This window comes from Anopheles maculipalpis, chromosome 2RL (assembly GCF_943734695.1).
Source record: "Anopheles maculipalpis chromosome 2RL, idAnoMacuDA_375_x, whole genome shotgun sequence".
NCBI lineage: Eukaryota > Metazoa > Arthropoda > Insecta > Diptera > Culicidae > Anopheles > Anopheles maculipalpis.
The window spans coordinates 62,930,671-62,943,634 of NC_064871.1; the positions used below are offsets into that span (position 1 = coordinate 62,930,671).

The 12,964-nt window shown below is 40.2% G+C and overlaps 3 protein-coding genes across 3 annotated transcripts in view; 1 reads left to right on the forward strand and 2 right to left on the reverse strand.

The window, feature by feature from the left end:
* The window catches only part of LOC126556025 (polyserase-2-like), a 555,659-nt gene that overhangs the window by 403,632 nt on the left and 139,063 nt on the right, over positions 1-12,964 (reverse strand). The window lies entirely within an intron of this gene.
* LOC126556328 (glutathione S-transferase) overlaps positions 1-12,964 on the reverse strand; it is a 327,848-nt gene that overhangs the window by 45,227 nt on the left and 269,657 nt on the right. The gene's annotated exons all lie outside the window — the stretch shown is intronic.
* The window catches only part of LOC126556490 (neurogenic protein mastermind-like), a 44,413-nt gene continuing 32,412 nt past the window's right edge, over positions 964-12,964 (forward strand). The window contains exon 1 of the mRNA XM_050211754.1: positions 964-1,601. Within this exon, the coding sequence (XP_050067711.1) occupies positions 1,074-1,601 (528 nt within the window). The 5' untranslated portion in view covers positions 964-1,073. The remainder of the gene's footprint in view (positions 1,602-12,964) is intronic.

The following is a 12,964-nucleotide window of genomic DNA, read 5'->3' on the forward strand; positions in this document are numbered from 1 at the left end:
TCGCATTTGCGCCGTGTCCCCAGCGTGCTGCTGCTACTGCTGCCCATCGTTAGTATCGGGTTCGAAACTGCTCCCACGTGCGCTACCCTCTCGTGCCGACAACGAGTGGCCGCGCGTATGGATGAATGTGTAGCTGTGTGCAGCAAGTTCAGCAGGACTTCGGAGCAAGAGAGCTCTACCGCTATCGATTATGTTCCCGAGTATGCTCTGACACTGATGGAACAAAAACCGGTTCATCATACGGCGACTACAACAGACGGTTGTAGCTTTCGGAGATCCCGCGAGACCCCAAGGTATGGCGAGCGTCCTGAGCAAGAAATATCGTTTTCGGCCTGTCATTCAGTTCGCAGGAGCGATCGTTAACGTGTGTGCGGTGTTGTGCGAGTGCTAGTGCTAGTGTAAACCGCGCGGCTATCAAGGCACGATCATGACAACCGTGAATTCATCACGCACGATAGTTGCAGTGCAGTATTTAAGCCTTCAGCAAGCGAAACATAGTATTTACCATCGCAATAAAAGCAGTGCATCGATGGCCTTGGATATGTAAAAACAAAATTGTTATATTTGACTGCAGTGCAAACATTGCGATATACAATAAGATAACATTAGCCATGATCTGTGAATTATCATTGATGGTGAACGAGCGCACTCTGTACCAGAAGGATCGTGCATCCTACGGTCTCAGCTAACCAACGATCGTAGAGTAAATGATACTGTATCAGATGGCCATTTTATCCAAAGGGCTAAAAGTCCTGTGGGAGAAACTGATCCCATTGTGCAATAGTAGTGTGCTAGCTTAATTAAAGTGTGTCGGTGCGAATGGAAAAAGTGGCAACCTACAGTTCTAGTAGCGCGAAGGTTTTAGGTAAGGTGCATGAAAAGAGTAATCTGTGCGTATGTGTGGAACCGATCGAAATACTTCCGCCAAGTGTTGCGTAGTGCGCAGTGCGTGAGCAGACGACAGCGGGGGGCGACTCGCTATTCTCTTTCGGGGACTATCACCTTAGTATTTGTGGGTGCACGCACGCATATCGGCGCGGCGTGACCACAAAGCCACCGGCACCAACGTCTGTATGGATGCGGGAGGACTCCCAGTATTTCCGGGTGCTAATCAGGCCAATCACCTGAACAGTCTTCACCTGCAGCAGCAGCAACAGCAGCAGCAGCAAGCGCAACACCACCAACTGACGCTGCAGCAGCAGCAGCAGATGCAACTGCTGAGCAACCACAACCTTCACCAACAGCAGCAACAACATCCGCAGCAGCTTCTGCAGCAGCATCAACTTCAGCAGCAACATCAGCAGCAACCGTTGCAACAGCTTGCCCAGGGCGGTGAGGTTCCCCAGAAACGGCAGGCGGTATTCGACAGGCTGAAGCGACGTATCGAAACCTACCGGCGGCGGCAAACCGACTGCACGCCTCGGTTCGAGCAGACCTACAGTGGGATCTGTGAGCAACAGAGCCTCGAAACGACCGCTCTGCAGAAGAAGTATCTCGAGCAAAAAAATAAACGATCGCTGAAGAAGACGGAAAAGAAGCAGGCTGAGCAGCAGCAGCAGCAACAGACCCTTTCCGGCAATCTGCAAAGCAGTGTGCATGTGGTAAGCCATAATAATTTTATTCTAATAAATACATTGCACAATACTTTGGAGTGTAGATAGTTGCAATTGCATTTGTGAACGATTTCTAGCTTGAACAATGATACAGAATACATTTTTCTTTAAAGTTATTGTAATTGGAGCCATCTCCTAAGGTTTGTCAGGTATTGAATATGAACGGTGTACTTTATGCAATGTTTTCTATTCATAATACAGTGCCCTGTCTGTCTGCTTTGCTGTATACTCGAGCCGCAGACCAGCCAAAACGATTCATCCACTCACAGTTAACCGTAGAAATCATCGTTCATACAAGCGTTTAAATTGCGCGATGATGTAGAATCCAATTTTCATTTTCAATTTTCACGTCTGATGAGTTCGTCTCACCTTCTGTTTGCATTTCAACTTGTCCCACGTTTCGTCCACGTTGGTCGAATGGTGGTCTAGTGTACACGTGTTACAGTGCAATATTTCGAGGATTTAAAATGCGATTGAAATTTGATCATGTGAGTTGGGAGTTTACTTTACTTGCCTGTTGGGATCTTTACTATCAACGAATGCGATCGAAACGTGGCAGTGGTCCTTTAAAACCCTAAAAATTAAGTTCAGGGTTGTTAAAAATAATATTGCACGGATGTATTTTCTGTCAGGATGTTTAACGAAAGTATACGAAATCAAATATTCCATACACTTAAAAGTTTAAGGCACATCCAGTAGAATCTCATACCGATTGTTTTTTAGTACGAGGAGAGGAGAGGCCCCTTCGTGAAAAGAAAGAAGGATGATGGAAAAAACACCATCAGCCTGGTACTACAGGACTTACGTCCTGTAGTTGACGTGTCGAACAGGAAGAACCCCAAATGGAAACTTACGCTTAAAAGCATCTCCAACCAATTTTTCTTAAATTTGTTGACTAGTTCTTGATGTCACAGTTTGGTTAAGATCTGACTATTTTAAGGCATACTGAATTGAAGCATAATCATTTCAACAGCATTTTTGTTGAGGATTAATGTAAAATGTATAATGATTAAACTTTGGTTGAAGCTCTAGCACATCTTGAAGGAAAGAAATTGTAGGACTTTGCCCTGCGAAACACGCAACACAACCGATATTCATTGGGGTTTTTTTGTACGAGAAAAGCAACTTGTTGTTGTTGGTAGTGTTCTCACGCTTGTGCTATGGTTGGCAACAGCTGGAGAACTCAGCAGGTGTCAGCTCTTCTGTTTGAGTGTGTAGTATAGTCTTCCACGATTGTATGTCGCCTGGTTTTGTTGTTTTTTTCGGGGGTTTGTATCGATTACACAATTTTTTTTATATGTTTTGTGGATCTTGTTAGGTTTTGTCGAAAATATGCTGGAATGATGTCTGGTAAACTGCTGTTTTTTTTTTTTAATATAAAGCTTTTAAAGCTTTTACAGATCTTTTATGCTCGAACGTTGTGTCTTTTCCTGTATGATACCAAGTTTAGGTGTCTAATAAACAATTTGTTTGTCATTTTTTCCTGTGTTTTTGGATAGCAAACTAATGATTATATCAGCAATCAAGCAATATGGTTATTTTTGATTATTTTCAATACATTTGGTTCTTCCATTTTGTTTTTTTTTTTAAACGGTATTTTGAAACACACGTGTCTCTGGCTAGTAATAGGCAGAAAGGTTCATCGAAGACGCACACTTATTCACATTCGCCGGCAGCAACGCGTGTGCCATTGACCTTTCGAGTGATGTTTTGTTAGTGCATCCTTACGATTTGACCTTACGAAGTGGGGCTTTATCGTGTTTGTGTATGAGCAACAGCGATATATTGTCCAAGGTGACAAGTGGGCAACTATGGCTAGAGCTGGTATAATTTTTAGGATGTGAAGGCATAACTCCAAAAGTAAACAGTAAATTAAACTGGGTTAAGATTATTATAAACAGAATTTTAAAGGTGGTTTTAATGGTTAAAAATAATGTTTATGTTACACTTTTCAATGTACAATTGTCTGCTAGATGTTGTATATTATAAAGCAACATAAAAGCGAATAATCTTATATGTACCTTCTGGTTTTGTTCATTTTTTATATTTGCCTTTGTTCGTCGTCCAGCTTGTAATGATAGTTGAGCAGATGTTACTCTAAATTAACAGGTTGAAGAGGTTTTTTTTTGTATTCGAAACTGGTTGTTGTGGTTGAAGCTCGACGAGGCAAATAAGGTTGTTTTTACAGCACAGACTTGTAGTCTCATGGGGAGGCCCGGTAGTGTAGACGACAGCGGCGCCGGTCTTCAAACGGCAGGACCGGGGTTCAAATCCCATCACGACCGTCCGCCCGTAGTGAGGACTGACTAACCAACTACGTGGTATCGGCACGTCAAGTGAGCCATTCGATGGCGTTGACCTTAGAAGGCGTTAAGCCAAGACGAAGAAATAAGATAATCAGTCGTTACTACGGAGGAACGGTCCGCAGAAGATTTGTTTAGTGAAGTCAAATAAAAAATATATTAAATAACAACACACAAAAACGGTTTCAGATGTTGAGGATATTGATGTTTAAAATTTTTGACAAATTGAAGATTAAAAAAAAAAAGAATGATAAAGATGAATGAGGCAAAAAAGAAGAATAGAACTCAAATATTTTCGATAGATTTTCGATTTTTTATTTTTTTATCTCCGTAGTCACAACATTGTTTTATTCAATTAGGACGGCCTGGCCAAAATGCTATAGCAACTCCTTTTAATGCGCACGAAACTTTACAAAGCTGCCATACGCATTAACATTTCTACATTATAAAAGTGACTCGTCATGTGATTGCGCCCCTCAATCTTTTGCATTCAACGATACATTTATAGTTAGAAGGAGGAGGGTTTTATGATGATTAAAATTAAAAGCGTACCCGTACAATCAACAGTGCAATTGTATTTCCGGGATCGTCCTGTAGGGACAGAAATCCTACACGACAATGCGTTATGGCGTTGTGTGTGATTCACGAGAAGCAGCGGCATGTGTTATAAAAAATCGATTGAACTGTACATTTCTAACTGGGATATCTGTTTCTCCTTCCTAATGCTACGCATCGTAGGATGGATATTGGTTGAGGCGCACAACTTTTTGAAACATTTTGGTGATTGAATGTGTCTATCGTGCTGGGGTGGTTTTGTTCCCCGTTTTTGTTCGGTAAAATATCTTACCAGAAGTATAACATGCCATTGAACGTTAGCACGCCATGGTAGCACCGGGTAAAAGATATGGCATTTTGCGTGAGAGAAAAAGGCGTCTCGTAAGACGATGGGCTAATGAAAATAAATTGTTTTCCGTGTGAAAATAAATTTCGGGCTCGCACTTGTATATGAATACATTACGAATAAACGATAATGTAATGTAAGTAGAATGTTCTTTTTTTTTTGCTGTTCGAATACAGTCGTTGTGTGTGTGTTTCTTACATTCTTTCTGATCTTTAAGTAAATGCAATTGAAGTGTGTTTTGTTGTTTTCATGTGTACGTATTTATGATGCTGTGGAGGGTTGAATTTGTTATAAATATCAATAACAATTTTTATTCATATTGTGCTAGGGTAAACTAACTTTAGTGTCCCTTTGCGCTGTAGGAGTTTGTTTTGTTTCTGTAGCAGTGCCTGCAGTAGTAGAAAGTATAATCATTGTCTAACAATAAAGACTATAGGCCTGATTGTCAAAGCCAAACGGAAAACTTTCCGACGGAAAGACTATCCAAACGGAAAGCAAATTTGTATTATGGTCTCCCGTTAGAGTCGACGAATGTTTCGTCGACTTTTTGCATACATTCATACAGGCACAGGTTGCTCAGTTCATATATTCACAGATGATTTCAATCGAATTATAGGCCTGATTGTGAAATGAAAACGTCTTCTCAAACGTCACATAATTGCTACTTTGGCATTATGACTTTCCGTTTAGCTATCCTTTTTGCTAAATCAGACGTTTAAAAGTCGACGACAGATCTTTGTCAAACGGAAAGTAAAAAAGTGCATTGCCTGAGCCAAACGGAAACGCGCGTAAGACCGATTCATAAAAATTCAAAAAAAAAATTGCATTCATAAAAACCATGTTTAGGCGTAAATCTATAGAAAAGTGTAAATATTTTACGTGGGTCCGTTTGGTTAAAACAGACGTTTAAAAGTCGATGACAGATCTTTGTCAAACGGGAAGTAAAAAATTTTCAAGAAGAAAGACTCTAACCAAACGGAAAGCAAATTTGTATTATGGTCTTTCGTTAGAGTTGACGAATGTTTCGTCGACTTTTTGCATACATTCATACAGGCATACATTCACAGATGATTTCAATCGAATTATACCTATCTTTAATTGCTTATTTAGAATAGAATCAGTAACTAACGAATCAGTTTGGTTTAATAATATACTTTTTGTGGTGGAATTTTTTTCGTGGTGGACTATCGTGGTTCTTGCTTCAGAATACTTCCTGGAAACCACCAAATAAAATCACTTAAACGACTTCAAAATGATTGTCATAACATATCCACGCTTAAACATGTTTTTTATGAATGAAAACTATACTTTCCGTTGCACTTGACTAACAGAAAACGTTTGGTCTATAACGCGCGTTTCTATTTCACTCAGTCAATGCAAATTTTTAACTTTCCGTTTGACAAAGATCTGTAATCGACTTTTAAACGTCTGATTTAGCCAAACGGAAAGTCATAATACCAAAGTGACAATTATTAGACGTTTGAGAAGACGTTTGGGTTTCACATTTAGGCCTTATATAGCTTTCTTAAGTGAAAGAGATAAGATGGCATCAGTTAACTAATCGATCATTGTACAGGGAATTGATATCAGAATGCATCCATCTTGCAGGATTTCATGAGTAACGTAGGTGTTTTGTACAATCAGTAGTATGAGATATTAGTTATAAATGTATGATTATAATTGTGACATCATCCATGGCTAGTAATATAGAATCTTCTTTGAAGTAACAATTTAGATGAAACCTTCATTGTCTCCGTACTGAATTGTCAGTAAACAAGCAATGCATTCATCGACTATTTGGAAAACCCGAATATGCATCGTAACTATAAAGCAAAGAAACTTGTCAACAATTTTCGAAAAGCAAGAAGTTTGCATACAATACTAAGCGATACTTACAAATTCTTCTTCTTGGTTTAACGACCTTCTAAGGTTACGCCGGCCATCGAATGGCTTACTAGACTGCCGATAACCACGTAGTTGGTTAGTCAGTCCTCATTACGGGGGGACGGTCCTGATGGGATTTGAACCTCGGTTCTGCCGTTTGAAGACCGGCGCTGCTGTTGAGTATACCACCGGGCCGCCGCACTTAAAAATTAGGAATTACTATTATTAAGCCATCTTTCCTCTGATCTGATAATGTTACCAATGGTCCTTCTTCTTGGATTAACGACTTCTAAGGTCACATCGGCCATGGATTGGCTCACGAGATTTGCCGAGTTTTTCGAATGTAAGTTCGAATGGAAAAGCTTCGAACGTCATATTAAGAGTTCCTACAATGTACTTCTAATAAAACTGTTAAGTCATGTAAGACTTCAGGCATTCATGCCATGCATTTGACTATAACAGTAAGTATTGACAACCGATACGATATGGCAATATTGCGGATTAATCAGTTTTGTTTTGTGCAGTGCTGTAAATGACTGTTGGAGCATTACATTCATCTCTTGCAACTCCAATACATGCATACTGTCCAACTCTCCATCGTAAAAAAATATTGCTTGAATGAAAAATGAAACAAAACGATACAAGTGTAGGGGGCGGTGTGGAGGTGATATGTGTAGTAGCAGCATTGGGCCAAGTAGTAGGGATGATTATGGTGACGAAACGTATCGAAGTTAGGGTGGATAACTTTCGGTAAAGTTAAGTACAGTGTAAAATTGTGTGTTTCCCAGCCATTTCGTGCCAGTGCGTGCCGGAATGATCACTATAGTGTGATTTTAAAAGACAATACTTTTTGTTCGGAACAACGCTGTACAGCCCAAAGTGATGGCTTAAGTCACATACTACAAACCATCAACATGAAACAACGACCGTGTCTCATGCCAGCTACGCAGAGTATGTTGGTTGTGTAACTGTTGTTTTTTTTCTTCTTGGGATTGAGGCTGTTTAATTTGGATTTGCTTGGGTTTGGTTCAGTTGTCCAACTTGACCATTGCTAACTTAAATTTAATACAAAAAATTTGAAATCTTTTACCGTTATAAAATTGATCAGTTTGTTGTGCAAATGGTAATATTTAGATATCAAAAACTTTTCCGTCGTGTCACCATTACCATGTGCAATTTGTGAGCGTTTCAAAAGCATAAAAATCAACAAACTTTCGAAGGACGAGATGCTGAGCTTGATGAAAGAATAAGACAGAATTGAGTCTTGCGCTAGTATTGTCCTTTTTGCCTTTTTTATAATGAAGCAACAACTATAATAAACGCTTTAGCCTGCGAAAGCTTCTGCTCTACCAGGGTTGCAGGAATCGCCAACATTGGATTGCGCTAACACTAAAACCAATCCGCTACAATTAGGACCAACTTACTGTTTGATGCGATTAATTTGAAGCCATTTTATTTTGATGTGATTGCGACAAATCCTAACAGCAGTTTACAGTGAATAACGTAGAAAAGTACAAGTATTTTAAGCAATTTATAGGAAAACATTTCATATTTGCTACGCTAGCATGCGGTAACCAGTTGTGTAAAAGCATTTCTCTCGCACATGAAAGCTTTTTGGGTACAAAAAGCTTTTCTGCGGAGGATTTTTGTTCGTTCGGACTGAATCCTGAAATTATTGCATGGGATTTGTTTGGTGTTTTGTGATAGCAAAACTTTATTTGGAGTTCAGAATGAATGTTGAAAACCCCTTGAAAATGTTTGCTTTATTAGTCTATCAGTCGCAAAGGATGATAAGCTTGCGATTTTGTTTGTTTTGTAACCATGTAATGAACGATTGATCACTATTATTTTAATAAACTGCGGTTTAACGAGAATGAGAAAATATTCCTGCTGTTGTACTTCTTTAGTAAGTTTATTTTCCCCAAAAGCTAGCCATTTGGAAGCTTTCAGATTTTGACCGGGTATGTTTGGGTCTTTGGAGCTCTTGTGTACCGATGCAGCTTTTACGGTGATATTGTTGTTGGAAACGCTTTATGCTTAGGACGTGTATGTGTACTTTTTTTTTCTTCGTTTAATATCCACCGATTTAGAGAAGTACCTAGATGCCGCCGTCAGTGCTTTTCTGGTTGATGTATATTGAGGTCGTTGATACGACAACGGCGACGGCATCGTGCGTCCGAACACATGGATAGCATTGTGGAAAGCTGCCTTTTGAACGGTCTCATTGCCGCCACTCAACCGCTGATTTCGCTCCATTTAGCACAGCAGATTGGCGTAAGCAAGAGGCAAACTATACGACGAGGAATTCCTTTCTTTCCTTTCCAATCGTTCGTGGGTTTTCGTGCACACATCGCTCAGGCCAGCTTTACGCAAGCTTCGTCGTGCACATTCGCATTGTCAGTATGCGTCTCTTTCGGTTGCACGGATGAAAGCGTACGAGTGAGTGTGTGTGTGCGTTTTTTTCTCCCTGTTTTGCGCCAGTGTAGTGTGCCTCGCTCTGCCAAAGCTTCTTTTTTACACGGCAAGTCTCATTTTCTGTGTCTGTTAGGCAGGAGAGAGCCATAGTGTTACTCTCTTTGCGTGGAAAATTTTCGTTGCTGCCTAAATTTGCTCGACTAAACTTTTTTATAGACACTGTTTAACTCGTACGTGACTTTGTCATTAAATAGTGTTTCATAGGTTTTGTGAAAAATGTTTAAATATGTTCCTATTGATTTATTTATAGAACAACAATAAAAAAACTTAGTGTTGCGTGAACAATTCAGTTTCGTTCTATAACTTCATTAACAAGTCATGAATTTTAAACATAGTATGATAACTCGCAAGGAAAAGATATTAGCAAGAGGACAAACATATCCATAACGTTACTTAGCTGTTGCATTTCGTATGTTCTTGGTTGGATCGAGTAGATGGATATTAGGTTCGAAAACTAACTTAACAGCAGTTATACTACTGCTGTATCGCCATCGCTGCAACAAGAAACAAGCTGCAACAGTATCACCGAGTCACGCTTGGCTGTGAGGGCTTATCGGAAGTGATTACACGATAGGTTGTCGGAGTAGTTGTAATGGCTTGCTGTAACCTATCATCTATGCTTCACGGCAGGCCTTGTAGCTCGCGGTGCTTAGCCGGAGGAGTCCCACCAACGAGCAACACGATCAAAAGATGTATGTTTTGAAAGTGTTCCCACGACACGGTTTCACGGGTGGCACTTGAGCGCGTTTCCTTTTTTTTTCATGTGCATTTTACTCTGGCGCAGAATATGGATTCGATCGTGAGCCCTTGTGTTGTTGTGAGGCGTTTTAGTTTTGGTCCATTCGGTTGTGGAGCTGTTAATGTTTTAAACATGAACTGCTAAGGTTTGAAGCATTTACTTTGATTAGTTAGTGTTTGAGAAAGTTTAATTGATCGTTCTATATTGCAATCAATTTATAAAATCGTCTGGATCACTTTCTGGATCGTGAAATCTGCGTACGAGGTATTTCTGCATCAAGATGGTGTATTGATATCGGTCCGTCTAATCGAACTTCATAGTCTTTCATACAGAAGGACTTGTTTTCGAAACTCATTCGCAACGTAACGACGTACGCAGAGCTTGACTGTTCAGCTACGTGTAAAATAAATCCAAGATAGCCGGAAGTTACAGATTAAAATGAAAAAAATCTTTGAGAAGAAATTCTAAAAATTCGAATCGGATTCCAGTTTGAAGTATAAGCTCCAGAGATATAGAAGAATTTGATTGGGCAAACATATAGAAATGGTGAGAGTTTAATCATTTTAAATTTTACGAAATTCGAAACTGAAAATGTGAATCTTTGGAAGATTCGTCAACGATAGTTCTCATCTGTTAATTGTAATCTTATTGTTATTTTTTAAATATAAAACCATTTGTATGTTTGTAGACTGTGGTCTCCACTTAGGATGAAACACAATGCTTTAGCCCGGATTGCATTCTTTTTTTTTAATTTTATCTACCTTTCCTTCAAGGTTTTCTCTGTAATTAACGAACCGAAAAGCCGTTTCCTGATGAAAATCTTTTTTATTATAAAAGCAACAACAAAAAAATGTGTGAGAACGAGAACGACAGTGATATAGACACACGAGAGCTTGATAAAAGATAATGTACCAAGAAAAAGAGATGGACAGGAGAGAATTAGCAAATAGAGAATATTTGTAAAGTTAGATTCGGCGCATAATGCACCGCACTACCGATTGGTCTCAGTCCCTGCGGAAGTACAGTCAGTGCCTTATGGGCAAAGCTGTTTAACGGTAATCAAAGGAAGTATGAGGTTTGTTGCACGAACTCGTCGCACCATACGATTGCGTGTCCTTTTTCCCCCTTCGTGAGATTGACGGTACTAGGCGACGACCTATCGTCACGAGGGGGAGCACCCATCCCGATCCGACACTATAACCAGCTATCATGTTGTTTGGCGATTTTTCTGCTCCTGTTGCCTTCTAAGGGGTGAGGAAGTTGTCGTTTCGGCTATAGCGGCAATAGCCGCTATCCAACAAGGCACCTCTACTTACGGTTGAAAAATCGTTTGGCTTTTTTTGTGGTGTGTAGAGAGCAGGAGTAAGTGTGTAAGTTGTTTTACGCACTACAAGTCACTGAAACGCATTGAAACCAGTGAAAGAGGGTCGTAAGGAGAGTGAATAATATTCGCACCATTTTTCGGTGATTCTATGTCGATTTTATGCACATAATGGAAGATGGCGATATTTAACCTTAACCGTAACAGCTTACCAAAAATCGTTTAGGATATAATATTGTTAAATCTGCATAACATACACCGTTGTGCTGTACAGTGTTGGGTCCACGTAATTGATTAAATTTAAAAATCCATTTTAATACCAGTTTCATACCTATGTCAGATAATTAAACAACACTCGTTATCTGACCACTGAGATAAAGCTTCATTTTCTCGGCGATTGGAGCTGTGTGATTATACACCGGCGGTTTTGAATGTTTTTTTATTTGTGTTGCTTCAAAGGAAATATCAGCACTTTGAGTTTGGAGCCCTCGTTGTTGCCCTGAAGGCGGTAGAGCGGGATTGTTGATGATTCAACACCTAGGTGATTGTTGTGGACCGCACCGAAGAATCTCAGATATCCGAGTGTACCGGATGTACCGGGTGGTACTTGCTGCTGTGCTGCGTATGCCCCGTATTTCCTGACAGAAAAGTTTGCTGATACAGGAAGAGCGAGATACTGCTAGCAGAGGTTAGTCGGTTGGTTTATGGCATCGCACGTCCGTGGTAAGATTTGTGTATTTGACTTTATGTTCATCTTGCGACCGAAGAAGCTCATCATCGCACTGGTGTGACCGCCCGGGTAAAACCTGTTCTCAGCCTGTTCTGGCAGTGAGCGTACACAACCGTGCGGCGGGATACGTCATTGACGCCGACGTCCCAATTCTTCTATTTCTCCATTTTTATTTCAACGCTTCGGGACTCGCGTTGGAGTTGGCTGACGGCGATATTTGTATGGTCGTAGCCTTGGCTGAAGCTTTGTCGAACTGCTACGACCCAGAGCGGGCCTACTATACTCCACACGACGCTGTATACGGTGGTAGGTTGCTTGCGCAACGTCGTTCGACGTTGAAGAACTTCATCAACGTTATTTCACAGGTTGTTGATCTCTGAGACGATCGGGAGTATCGTGTGCATCAACACCTAGTTCGCCCAACTCGCTCTCTTTTCGAACATCTCTTTCTCATGTGGTAAAACTGCGCACAGCGAAATCATTGTGCCTTTCGTGCTTTTAAGTGTTGCGGATTGTACGTTTCAGAGTTGTGTTATATTATGTCGTAGAAAGTTTGTTATTATTTAAGATACAGCTTCAGCTAGGGTCATTTGCATGATACACCGTGCTCCGGGGATGGGGGTCATGAAGATCGAATGGTAAGGGTACATAATTTTCTACAGTGGACACATTTTGACAATGTGAGGATAATGCTTGGAAGAAATTTCGAATTAAATATTCCGGCGTGCTGTAGAATTTTGTATATTGATTATTCTATGACTGAGTAAGCTTTAGCTAGAACTTACGAAACACATCCTTATCGATGGCCTACAAAATGTCGATAGATTCGTCAGGTCTTGGCAAGGAGCTTCGATTGTTTGACTTAGACTAACTCGTCTATTTTGCTAGTGTTAGTGTCCTATTTGATTCTATTTATTTCATTAGTTAAGTTCTTCAATTATACCTAATTCGGCGTTATCTAACTATCATGTCACTCGGGTTGCCTAACATTAGGCGCA